Source organism: Rissa tridactyla, chromosome 5, assembly GCF_028500815.1.
Source record: "Rissa tridactyla isolate bRisTri1 chromosome 5, bRisTri1.patW.cur.20221130, whole genome shotgun sequence".
Classification (NCBI taxonomy): domain Eukaryota; kingdom Metazoa; phylum Chordata; class Aves; order Charadriiformes; family Laridae; genus Rissa; species Rissa tridactyla.
Genome location: NC_071470.1, coordinates 21,650,486 through 21,664,625, shown reverse-complemented (window position 1 = coordinate 21,664,625; position 14,140 = coordinate 21,650,486). Strand labels below are relative to the sequence as shown.

The window sequence follows — 14,140 nt, the reverse complement described above, 5'->3', positions numbered from 1 at the left end:
AGAGGTCTACCCACCTCTGTCAACATTCAGTTTCCAGAAGGTATTCTTGAGCTTTTGTAGCATGACAAGCTATTTGTTTTACATCTATCTGTCGCGGGAAGCTTGCATGTATTATAGAACTATAGAATATCTAAAGTTGGAAGGGACCCATAAGTATCAGCGAGGACAACTCCCTGCTCCTCGCAGAACTACCTAAAACTAAACCATATGACTAAGGGCATCGTCCAGATGCTCCTTGAACTCTGGCAGACTTGGTGCCGTGACCACTTCCCTGGGGAGCCTGTTCCAGTGACCAACCACCTCTCAGGGAAGTATGCTCAAGCGCAGTCCAAACCCCCACTGCGGTACTAGACATAAGAAACTGTCCCCATATTCCTTTCTCCTCTGACCAAAAGCAAGCATGATCATAGTCAATGATCCCACCAGAAGCTAGGAAGAAAGGAGAAAAAGATTGATGTGAGAGTGCTGAGTGGGAAGTGCCAACCTTTATTACATAGGGGAAAAAAAGCACCACAAATCAGTACAGATCAGAGAGTGAAAGATTCAATGGGATGGGATTACAGACCTCACCCTTTTCCACTTAGAATTTGTTAAAATTTGCAAGAATGTTTTTGGGATAGAAGGTGGAAGAGAGCCTTACTTTTGGCTACAAATGAGCATAGGAAACTACTGAGGAAAATACCTATAAATATTTATTAACATAAGCCAGTGAATACCTATAAATATTTATTAACATAAGCCAGTGAATACCTGTCTGACAGCAACAGATCTTTGCTCACTACTGACCAATGACCCAAGAAGAAGGGGGGGCAGCGGGAAGTAACTCCACATAGTCATCCCTGGCATTATGCACTACCCTTGAATTTGGCTCCTTTAACACTTTTGCAAATCTAGCCACACATACACACAGTGTTATTTTTCTTCACACCACTTTAAAAATGATGGATAGTAACACAGTCTTTAATATAGCTCTCAATTCTCTTGCACATAAATCTTATCCGACACTTAAAAAAAACAATTTTAAAAAAAAGGACTTTCTGCCTTTAGATACTGCTTGAAAAAGTAATTTGGCAAGGGGGAAGAGGGGGACACTTCCAACATACCTTTACAGTTTAAAAATATTTTTAAATACAAACAAGCATTTCTATACTGCAGTTTACAGTCTTTTGTTTCTTTCAGTCACACATTCAAACAAAGAACACTGAATTATAGGCCTGACAGAAAGAAAAGTTTGATGAAACATTAAGCACACTTGATGGGTGTGACTGATAGCAAATTTAATTGCAGTTTCTCCTCCAGTGCATTCATATGATTGCAATGGCTGAATTAACGCAGAAAAACCTGCTTTGCTCACCAGCTACCACTCTTCACTCCAAGGTAGAAGAACTGACGACCTCCCCTAGCACTAGCTTCCTTAGGATAAAAAGCAAAAATTATTGTATTTTTCTCTTCAAGATGAAAAACCCCGTAGGGAAGACTTACGAAATTATAGGTCCTGGGCATACTAAACAAAATACACTTACTATGGGTCATATTTCCCCACAGAAAAACAACAGCAAAAATCAAAGCTTTGCCAAGCAGTCACTTGACATGAAACAAGAGAAGAAGAAAATCCTCTCCTCCCCTGAGTATCTGCCACTCTGAGAACCAAGCAGCGATGCCACCACAGAAGCACACCAGCCAAAACTTGACAGGGCTCCACAAAACAAGAAAGACTCGCTCGCGCTCACATACCTTCAAGACACTCAGCAATCGGAATTTTTATAGAGCTGATTAATAGAACCAAAATGCCATTTTAGCAGTAGACATGTAAAATGAATATTTTTTTCTCTCCTTTTAACCAGTCTTCTGTGTGTTAGATTAGCATAGTTTTGAACAAGACCAAACACCACCAAGATGGACCTAGAGCATTTGCCAAAGGCTGACAAACAAAATAAGGTTAGCACCAACTACAGACTCCTTTATGAGGCCAGGTTTTGCAAAGCAACTTCTTAATATACATCATAACCAGCAACTGAGGATGTCAGTATGAACTAGTATCATTAGAAGTCACTTGGCAGAAATTCCTTCACTGTGGAGGTTCAATAAGGTACTTCAGCCCTCCCGTACTTCACATAGGCATCAATTTTTTGTTGACAGCAGATGAACATAGTCAAAGAGAAATGATTAATTTGTACTAATACAAAGACTACTATATTAGAAGAAAAGATTGTTTCATTGGCTTGTTTTATCAGAAATATTTTAGCTGCTTTAAGACCTTAAGGACAACTTAAACTTTGAGATAATGCACAAAAAGAATCAAAATCCCTTAAACGTTTTGAGCGTTCTGACTAATAGAGTATTTATTAAGAGCATTCAGGTGCAGGGGTGCGGACAAGTGTCTCTCTATTCCATGAAGGTAAGACGCAGCAACCAGAGGAGAGGTTGTTGTACACATCAGGCCTGAACAGCACTCCAAACTTTAAAGAGGGACTACCAAATCTATCAGAATCAGCATTTCTTCTCTCCTAGCCTCATGTTTACTGAAGAACCTACAAGGGTGAAGAAACAACAGTGTCATTTCACAAAGCAGGACTCCTAGAGCGGCTCAGAAGTTCTAGGTTTTGCACACTCCCACCTGCTCCTATTGACGGAACAGCAAATTTCAGTGTGCAGAAATCAAAATGTCTCTATCGGCTACGTTCTCAGAGCAGGCACGTTTTGAAATCCATGGGAATATTGCTCTCTGATGCGTTGCAAGGGCAAACGATCTCACTGTTTTCCATCTGCTACTTCGCATTATGGGAGTCAAACACATGCACCTACAAACCAGAGCAAAGCGCACAGGTCTAAGTTTGGCACATGCATAGTGGTTTTCATCTTCAAACCCTCTGAAGAGAGGGGGAAATCACATCAATCTTCACAGAACCTTTGTGAGATAAATACTTACCCTGTAGTGTATTTTATCTGAAGATTTTCTCTCATAGGGCTCTCATCTCATTTATCTCATAGGGCAGCTTTCATGCCTTAGCACAAGACTAGCAAAACTTCCCAAATTCATTAATTAACAAGAAATAGTCACACTATAGTCACACTCATCATCTTTGCTGATGACGTCAAAAACTGTCATAAGGTAATCCCTGAAGTTTGTTTCGAAAGGGAATTGTGACAGCTGAGTATGTTAAGCTAGAAGCTGAGAGTGGAAGTGAATGGGATCAAAATGAGTCCATTTGTGGTATGTCACAACACACTTCTGTTTGGAACCTCTGCTCCTTCTGATGTTCTGCTTCCCCAAAATGCCACACTCATGAATTTATTCATTAGTGGAAGTTAAGCTGCCTGACCAATGTCTCGATGAGTGGGTAGCATGCTGCTGTGATGTCAATGATCACTGAGGCAGTCAGAGTCTTGGTTTGAATGAATCACCTTGGAACACCCACTAATAACTATAACAGAGTTAAGGGCTGCGACCTTCAGGAAAGATGCACAGTTTCTCTGATGAGACTTTTTGCCTGGCAAAAAGAGTAGCTATCAAGCTGTGCTATACAGTACGACTATGTCATCATTGCGTCATGAGGCTCATTATTAGGAGCCTCAAAGAGGGTTCTATGACCATGGGACCCTCTCTAAGGCTCAACAACTGCTTGGAAGACACAAGATCCACTTGACTACATGAGGCAAAAGTATCTTTGCCAATAGGCTGTCCGACTTCAGAAGGAAAGCTCTAAACTAGAAATTATGTGGGAGGGAAAAAGGAGACTTGGGATAGGGTAGGTAAGCCAAGACCCTGGGGTGATGGGAAGAGAAGGGACATAGCAATTCACAAAGCAACTGAGCTGAAGTTTAATTCCTTTGAGCACAGGCACATAAAGAAGTAAATGCCTGAAGATCAGCCTTGTGGGGAAAGCTCTGAAGCCTGTACTGTGGAACTTGGCACACTTGGATGCCCCTCCGAGGCCTGTACTCTAACTTACGCAGCATGGGGAACAAACAGGAGGAGTTCAAAGACTGTGTTCAGTTACAGGGCTGCAATCTCATGGGGATCATGCAGAAATGGTGGGATAGCTCACACAAGTGGAGTGCTGTGATGGAGGAATACAGGCTCTTTAGGAAGGACAGCAGGAAGGCGATGAGGGGTGCTGCCCTTTACGTGACAGAGTTGCTGGAATGCATGGAGCTCTGCCTTGGGACAGGTTAGGAGTCAGTTGAGAGCTTTTGGGTCAAGACTAGTGGGCAGATCAACACGCATGCTGTTGTACTGGGTATCTGCTACAGATCTCCTGATCAGGAAGTAGTAGATGAGGCCTTCTTCACACAACTGGAAGAAGCTTCATGTTCACAGGCCCTAGTCCTCTTGTGGAACTTTAGCCAGCCCCATACCTGCAGGTATCTGAAGAGCACCCCTCCCCCTTTTTTACTATGAAAGTGGTCAAACACTGGAACAGGCTGCTCAGAGAGGCAGTGGAGTCTCCATTCTTGCAGATATTCAAAACCTGACTGGAGACGGTCCTGGGCAACCTGCTCTAGGTGGCCCTGCTTGAGCAGTGTGATTGGACTAGTTGATCTGCCTTCCCACCTCAACCATTCTGTGATCTTGTGATGTTTAGCTCCATTTAATTTGATTCCTCATATATTTAAAATACAAATATAAGCCCTCACCAGTGAACATATGCATTGTGGCTTTATTCAAGACACACAGCCCCACTGCAAACCCATTATCTCCAACTGAGTGGTCTCACGAGATGAAATTAAGCAAAGCATATTTAGGAGTGTGGTCCAGCACAGTCATTTTCCTAATCATGCATTTTACTTCACCTTTGTTTATTCAAAGGAACTCACTTGTATTAAAAGAACTTCCATTTCATATAGAAGGTCAAGGATTCACTGATCTGTTATTTCAATGACAAAGCTTCTCCCAAACTGAAGTTATACCGAAAATACAAGCAATATAGATGAAAATAATAGTCAGTATAAATAAAGCTAGAAATCCCATCTATGTTTTTTTCTTTAAGTTTCCTAGTATGGCAACACTGTCCAAGAGATAGCCAGTATTTGTCATTAAAAAGTTCTGTATCGCAGCAGATGCATATACCACTGCAGAACGGTAGAATTTCTATTTATATAGGATGCACAACAGAGGCTCTGTAGACAGAGCAACATTTTAACATGCCTTTCAAAATGGGAAGTGTCTATTCTTTACCATCTCTGGTGAATTTTAACATTAAAATCAACTCTTCGTTATTCCTATCCTCCTGAAACATTTCACCCTTCCGTTAACTTATCCAAAAACTACCTTACACCTGACCGCACAAGACACTATAAAACTATCTTCAACCGCAACATTTAATTGTGAATGTTTGGTAAGAGGGGCCAGGAAAGCACTGACAGCTCACAGGCTGCGATAACAACACTAATGGTAAAACACTTACTGCAGGAAAAGAGGTTTCAGTAGCACAGTTTCTTATTTCCCGCTTTTGTTGGTCAGCAGAAGTGAATACACACAGAGCAATCTTTGGATTATGTCAGAGATGCGTATCACTGCACACACAGCTTTGAGAGGGAAAACACTGCAGAGCACTGCACATGAAGACACCTTTAAGTAACACCAATTTTACAAAACCAAATTCTGAGTTAACTGCTTCCTGATAGAAATTGCCTGGTTACATGGTATTTCCATACAAACCATGAAAATTCTGTGTTGCAAAACAAGGAGAGAAGGCACGTTGTGAAAACAAGATATTTTAAGAAGTCACAAAGCGTAATTGATAATAAAGGTGAAAAATGAAGAGATGAAGGAGAAGAAAGTAGCAATTCCAACCCACCTATTACATTTAAGGTTCTAGATTGCAATTTCAACAATGATTTCTCAGTTACGGTAAAGAAATGTAACAGCAAATTGTTCAGCATATCATTTTTTTATCTCATTTCTGACCACGAGAACAGCATGCACTTTTGCGTCACACAAAATTCATTATAGGATCAGGGTCTCTGTTTTTATAAAATGAGTGAGTGAGGTCACAAACTTCTCCCAGCAGGCAACTAGGCTTCTGGGCAAAAAGGCGATGGAAAAAGTCCGAAAGAGCATAGAGAACTTCACTCTTTCTTAGATGAGAAAATGCTAAGAAACATACGTGCATGAATAATGGAGAAATATTCATAACTTTGCTTTATTATTCTTCAATGTATTTCTCAAATCAAAACTATACTCTTCTTTAGAAAGGTTGCCCTAACTACTCCAGATTATCCACCTTGTATGCAACAGACACACTTCTCGGGAAAATGAAAACTCAAGAAGTGCACTAACAGCCTATTACTGTACAACCTAAAGTATATATTGTCCTTGGGGGAGATCTATAAATGACCCCATTTGAGAACAAGATTTTCTTTCTTTCACTGTTACCTAGCGTGAATATGTAACTTCCTCAGAAAAAAGACCCTTAGCTAGATTATTAAATGACTTTCCAGGCACTCACCACAGTACGATTTGCCAAAACTTAATATAATTGCAGCTTCTGAATTTAGACTAAATTTTGCTATTATTTTAGAAACAAGTGTCAGATTTATTTGTTTTCAAAGATGGAAGAGGAATTAGAACAACATCCATGGGATGGCATCCCTTCCTACTTATCTCTGTAATGACCCATATAGTGCATTGGGTTTTGTCCTTCTAATTGTATATTCCTCAGCTCCAGTTTTAGCAGTCAGAATGCACAAACTTATCTGGTCATAAACTTTTATTAGAACTTTGTTGAAATAACAGAATTTCAAATAAATTATGCTAAATATTGAAGAAGTTAAATGATTCTACACTGAGTCACTGACTTCTTGGCAGCTACTTGTTTACGTGCCTGAAGGAGTAATTACATTGCATCTGAAAGTTTAGTTTAAAACAACCAAAACCCTAAGTCCCTAAAGCCTTAAGAAAATAGCAGGAACTACATGCAAACTCCCAGGGAAAGCATAATGAGTAAAACTTCTGACCCATTAAGAGAATGCAATAACCATGTTTTAAACACGGTTAAAAGACGTTCAGAACTGTCAATTACAGTAACAATTTTTGTTCTTTTGGGTTCTCCTCCTCTCCCTGCTCAAACGTGGTGTTTTGGGTGCCATTTTTCTCTAAAAATTAAGATAATTTTAGGATGTGACAACACGCACTTCACAACAGGGACATACTACGTGGATCTCCAGGAACAAAAAAAAAAAAAGCGAGCAGGCAAAAAGTTTTTCAGGGGAACCATAAAATGCAATTACCATTGTTCTACCATTTATAACTCATAGAGCCTAAGTGACCTGTGAGAGTACCTAATGGAAATCAGTACTCACAACAATAAATTAACAATTATGGAATGAAGACAATGCATTCCCAGATTGCTTTTAAGTATGAGAAGTCCTGTCACAAACGCATTTTACGACTCAATACAAGAAGGATAAACAAGGTGAACAATCTCAAGTCTCCGTACACTGACCAATTTCAGTCTCAGGGGAGTTTAAAAGCAATAGCCATATATTCTAATTAATGATGGTTCAGATATTTTAGAGCGAAACATGTTCAGACAAAAGCACAAGCAGCCACAGTTTAGACTGAGCTTTTCAATAGACAGAAAAGCTTGCTTTTTACCAGATTTCTTAGCTAATATTTTCACATTTTTGCAAAGTAATTTTGTAGCAGATAAATAACACCAACTGAAAAATAAATCCTACCTGTTTCCTCTTTTCAGGTGGAAGGGATGGATCCCCATCCTACAAATAAATGGACATATTTTATTTGCAACTTATTTCTCAAGCCAGCAACCATATTAACTTTGTGGATCAAACTTTAAAACATGTATTTTAGCTAAACTGTTATCAAAATTGTTTCTAAAATACTGCATCTTGATTAATACCAGTAATATTAATTTCAACTCAAAAATTTGTCTGAGGCTGAAGATTTGTTTACATTTCTAGAACAGCAAGTTATTACAAATTTATGTTGCATTATTTTTCATAACAGTACATTAAGTTGCTGTGGAATAATAATACTGCAGTCAGTTTTTAAATGAAATTATGACTGAAACTAATTTCCTCAGAGCACGCACTGTCTTTCTGTGTCTTATATAACAGGTACTACCTCATCAATGCGGAACAAATGAGGAATAATACGATCAGGGCTGTACAACTGAAGGACTACTGTAAACAAGTACCTAAACATTTTTACAGGAGTCGTCATGGACTTCTTTCCATTTTTTTGGAGGTTCACCCTTGTCACCCAGTTATAGAGTATTCATAAAGAACAACCTACAATCAGTTCCCGGTACTTCTTTTTCAGAGACTGGTGTCGTTCCCGCAACTGGTTGGCCATAAGCTTGTACTGGTCTCTTTCTTGTTGACAGGTGTCCAGCTCTTTGGAAAGGATTAGTAATGCCTCCTTTTTACTTTCGAGCTTCCTTTTGCACACCAGATACTGCAGAAGAAAAAAACACCATAATTGTAACAAGGCTTTTCTACCACAACCAGTACTGTATTCAAGAGGCTCAAGTCTTTCTCTGAAAAGATGGAGGAAGGCTCCCTGCACAAGATCAAAGTCTGCTGCAAGTTGTCTTAGCTTATTAATCACAGGAAAGAAATCTGTTGTATCAGAAGCCTGAAATCCATTTGTAACTTGTGTCCCTTTTCTACTTGTGTCTACAATAGCCAGCTCTCAGGTAGCAACCAGCATTTCCCACCTCATTTCCCCTTCTTTCCTCCTCCTCCCTGCTCCCAGCAATGTCCTCTGGGGGGAGTCTTCCACCAGGGCAGTGAAACTACAGCAGAAGGGCTCGCATGAGTGACAACCAAAATTTACCTTGAGTCTGAAACAATTACAGTGTGATACCCTACCCACATGGGTAAAAAAACTATTTCTGCAGTGATATTATACACATGTGCTTGTTGAGTTAAAAGAATGGGAAATAATGCAGGAATATTGCAAACACCTGAATGGGGAGGGAAGGCAGAGGAGGCAGAGGTGAGCCTTCCCCTCCAGCCTCTGCCTATGAAGCATAGGGCTCAGGCACAAAGCAAAGCAGAACTTGCAAATCTTAGCTGTTCTGCATTAGTCTGATCTGCTTCACTGCCCTTCCCCACTGGGAGGAAGAGATAGTAACGTGTATGTCTTCCTTTCCTGCAGTGCCTGAACTTACCTATCAGAAGTTTCAAGCAACTTTTTTCACTTAATGTGATGTTCAATCAGCAGATTCTTCTTACCCATTACTTGACACTGCTCATGCTAAAGCATATATTTCTATTTGTGATGTTACTCACATAAGACGTGGCACTAAATACTTTCTGAATGTGCTCTGCAAGAGACCAAATATCACAGCAGTCATGAAAACAATTTATAGTTTCATTATATACTCTGACAAGAATACTTTGTCATTATGGGCTCTTGCACAAAGCAAGAGCATCAGCATTTCCATACTGTTCAAGTCAGTGCTGTTCTTTGGGACACTCGTATGTACTACTTGCTTGGAACTGACTTTGTTAACCTCAATTTCAAGTCAATGAGAAAGGGAAAAGTGAGTTTGGTATATTAGTACAGCCAACATTTTACAAAAATGGTAAACACTTAGTTGCAAAAAAGCCGGAAGAGAATGAGAAAACCAATTCCAAGAAGGATCTGAACTCTCAAAAAGGACACTTCCACCTTGGATTAATTTTATTTCTGGCAATACTGAAGTTGAAATCCTGCCATAAATTTTCTGGATTATGATGCCTTGGCATCAACAAAGGCAACTGTACCTATGTACTTATGTCCTTACTGATACCTTACACAAATGTCAAGTCCCCGATAAAGGACTGAAAGGTATTAGAAGCTAAACTTTAATATTGTCAGCAAGTGATTGTAGTGACATGGTAAATTGCTTCGAACTTGAAAAAATAATTCCTTTCCTTACAGGGAAAGATTTGCCTCTGACAATCTCCAATCTCTCTTCTTTTTTTCCCAGTTTCGTCTCATGTCTTAGTCAATTCTAAAATATGCTTCACTAAATTGTTTTTGAATGCTAACAACCTGATACAATAATTGCAAGTAAAAATGAGTAAAAGCAAACCTCACAATCACTTTAAAAAAACCAACAGCCCAAAACCCCTGAACCGAGTAGCCTGTCCTGCTCCTTTAACCACCAGGAAGAATGAAGCTGGCCCATCCAGACACCACCTACGTGGTACAGAACAGCCTATACAATGTACACAGTGGGAGGGGAGCAAAGCCAAACATCTGCCTTAGGACACCCACACCACCAGCAGGTGCCTCCCAGACTTGCCACAAGTGCTGGTGTACGGAACAGTGTACGAGAGAGTCGGAAGCCAACTGGAGCATGTGGATATGGCTATAAAAAAAATTATACTTATCAGGCAGGAAATGCAGACCGAATGCCAAACAAATCTTGCTTCTGCCATGAGTCACAGCTCTCCACAAAGGACACACTCAAAGCACAAAAGAAGGCTTTACCTTTCACAGCAGCATTGGTGGGGGCAAGGGAATTGTCCGTTATCTGTTAGGTTGAGGATAATGAACCATAAACAGATTGTGGGGACAGTTGTGTTCAGGGTCTAAGTGAAAAGGAATAATGACCTCATCCTTGTTTAAAGTATATTTATACTTGATGACTGATATACTGATGATCTGCCATACAGAAGGAAGGGGCTTGGCATCTCTCATCAATGTACTGTTTGGATTTTACTGTAAAAGTGACCACCTAGAAGACTTTTTGAAGCCATTTTTACCTTTTGCATATATTGACTTTCCCAAATAAATGGGATAAAAATAGTAATAACGTATAGTAATTTGTTTCCATGGGCTTATGGTACAAGAAACAATAAAGCCAGAGCATTTCTGTGGAATTTGATTATTTGACAGAGCTGTGTTTCAAATTCCCATTACCAAGGAAAAACAAATTATACAAAGACAGACCTCAAAGAGGTTATTCAATATATGTGACTCTGAATGTTAAAAAAAATAATGGCCATAAACTGACCTAACAACTGTACACCAGAAATGAATTCTACTCAGGGAAACAACTGAGTCCCACCCATTTTCCCATATATAGACAAATAAGTGCAGCAAAATTGGTATGCTGTCAAAAGGAACATAGGAGTTTAACAGTCTTTTTGGAGCAATGCAAGCAATAAGAAAAATTTTCTCATATAGTTTGAGCAAAAGCATTCAATAGATGCTTCTGGCATTGATACAGAGATTTCTTCCTCTGCAATTGAAGGAAAAAGCCTATGTCTCACATACTATTAGTGAGAGAAAGAAGTGAATTCTGTTATGCGCTACAGTTACTATGAAATATTCTTATTATCTTTTGTTTCTTTTTAATTGATGTTCCAAAAGAATCTTAAGTTTAAAAAACAAAGTTAACCAAGAACCAGCTGCTACACTTTCAATCTCAAAGCTACAGAGTACAACTTTTCATATCTGTCTAGTGACTTTTATCTACCAATTTACTGTTATCTGCAATAAAGCAAATTATAATTGCTACAAGGAAGATCATAATAATTAAAGGAATATATATGACATCCTACATTACTGCCTGAACTGCTTTACAGCCAGATAACTACTTTAGTGAAATTGAGTAAAAAGAGACTGACATTACAGGAGAGTGTAACTGCTCCAAGGTGACCCTCTACATCAAACACTTTGTATTTGTCCATTGCTATTTTTAGTGACAAATCTGGATAGATCTCATTAACGACGCCGTAGACATGGTCTAATAATCTGATGAAGCTGGGACACTGTCAAGGTTTTAGACTTTCTTTTTTTAAACCAACAAACACACCAAATTCCTATCACAAAATAATTTATTTTAAATTTGTACAAATTACTGGCCTATACTTGGGTATTTTATGGCAATTAGTGCCAAGAGGAAAATACCTAATTTTCTGAGGGTAAAAGTAGAGATACTATCTCCAAACTGTGCTTTGGAATCACTGTGGATCACATCCTGTGTTCTCTCAACATTCCAGGACCTAGCATTCTCCCAAATGCTGATGGGCCACCACATTGTACGAGGGCCTGGAAGCCCTATTGTCCACCATGCTCTCAGAGAAACCACGAATCCTACTCACCACCTTTTGGAGAGATCCAGCTGCTATTGAACTGTCTGGAGTTTTATCAAATTTCTCCTCACGGTACTCTTGAAGGCAATTTTGTTGTGCCAATGACAAACTGAAGAGTCACAAAATGCATTGTACCATCACTATTTGGGGTGCTCGTTGACTGTGTTTCAGTGATGTTGCTGCCCTTGACTTCAGATTAAACTGTTCAACTTACCTGAAAGAGTCAAGCTCTCAAAAGCCTGAGAAATACACAATTACTGGCCATTTGCCTGCCATCTCATCTCATGTCCTCATCTCTGATAAAACCCGAGACAATGCAGTGTCCTTGGTTTTATCCTGCAATACCAGCTCTGCTTTTCCTGCTGCCCAGCACTTGCTTCACCAGCTACCTCCTGACTGCTGAAACACACATCAGGCTGGTATCATTCACTGATGATCTAAGCGATATAAGCAGCTCCCCAGAACACCATGTCTTGTCTTGATGATAATATTACACCACATCATCTTCACTGGTCACTTAAGAATTACCATCATTTGATTTGATTAGTCAAAATAACACTATTTTGCAAGGCAGCCCAGCCCTTAAAAGTTTTGTATGCATTGAATTACGTGATTAATTTCTCTGTGTTTGCTCTTTACCATTGCTGTATGTACCTTAGTCCAATCTGGAACATGGAAACATGAGAAGAAAACACTTGTTTGGTTGCCTGAAAACCCCAGCATGCAGGTCTCCGTAGCACCTCTCCCATAGGTCCCGAGAACTTTGGAGAGCAGTTAAGTCACAATGCCAACTCCTTTAGCATTTCCACTTCCTTTTCCAAATGACAAAGCCATTACGATGCCAACCCAATCACCTAGGGACCTCAGAGCATCCGCTCCACTTTGTTCTTCCCTACAGCCACTGGCATTTGCCCACATTTAGAAAAGCTCTGAAATTAGTGGCTTCAAAGCCTGTCAGGTCCCCTCATGTAGGTTTGGTGAATTACATTTCATATCCTGTTTGAAAAGGCAACATAACAGAAAGTTAGAGAGATTATTATAAACATGAAAATCTCACTAATTTTCCTTCCTCTTCTCTCTTGTCCACATAAAAAAAAGATTGTGCAACTAATGGGAAGGGTATGCTCTGCCAACTACAAGCAGGTTAGGTTTCTCACTCTTATTCAGAATTCATGTCTGGAACATTTAGCTATTTCAACTAGAACTACCGCTCAATAGTCACACGTTCGATAAATAATTCCCCAAAACTCTTTCTCCAAGTGTTAGGTTGGCAGTTCCTAGGCAAGGGAGCTCAAGAGCACAAGCATATCACTTCCTTCTGTATTGCCGAAGACCATACACAGTTAATAATCAAGAAATAGCCTCTTGAGAATGACAAATTAAATGGAGACTAAATTTCTTCAAACTAATTTTAGGAGGCTCAGTCACATATGAGTAGCTGTAAATAGCACAGAGTAAATGCTCTAATGTGTGGGAGGTGACAAGGAAAAGAGAAGCGTTTTGACATTGGATTTAATAAGTTGGCAAATCCGAGGGAGAAGCTAGCAGAAAGGACAGAGGACAACCACTCTAGTCTTAAGGGTTTCCTAGGAAACCTTTCTTGCTTCCATTGGAAAACACCATCAAAAGTACACGTTCTCCAAGCAGTATTAAATTAGGACTGGTGCCAACTCTCAATGAAGTGAATGGAAGCACACTCACTGACTGCAGCAGAAAGGAGGCTGAACTTGTAGAAGTCAGCTCTCTAAAGCAAGGACAGAGGTGGTACTGCAGATTACATAAAAGTGTTCTTTCCCTACCACACATGATGTCCAGTACTGTTCAACTCATCCCACCGCCCCAAAATCATGCTACCACCTACTACTTTCTCCATCCCTGATTCTGTCATCCGTCCTCAGATCAAATGATTCCAAGACAGATTACACGGGATTCAGGCAAAAAGTGAAATCACACCCTTCTCCACAGCAGAACATGGTTGGAAGCTTCTACAGCCTTTCAAAAAGCAGCCCCCAACTACCCTTGAACAAAGTTCATATATTGTGGTTTTAATTTGTATTCATGAGATTTAGTTATTTTTCAT

General features: G+C 39.7%; 1 protein-coding gene across 3 annotated transcripts in view; it reads right to left on the bottom strand.

Moving 5' to 3' along the window:
- CCDC149 (coiled-coil domain containing 149) overlaps positions 1–14,140 on the bottom strand; it is a 55,103-nt gene that overhangs the window by 37,436 nt on the left and 3,527 nt on the right. For all 3 annotated transcript variants that reach the window (XM_054203407.1, XM_054203408.1, XM_054203409.1), the window contains exons 2-3: positions 8,261–8,422; positions 7,684–7,722 (exon numbers count right to left, since the gene is read on the bottom strand). In XM_054203407.1, the coding sequence (XP_054059382.1) occupies positions 7,684–7,722; positions 8,261–8,422 (201 nt within the window). The remainder of the gene's footprint in view (positions 1–7,683; positions 7,723–8,260; positions 8,423–14,140) is intronic.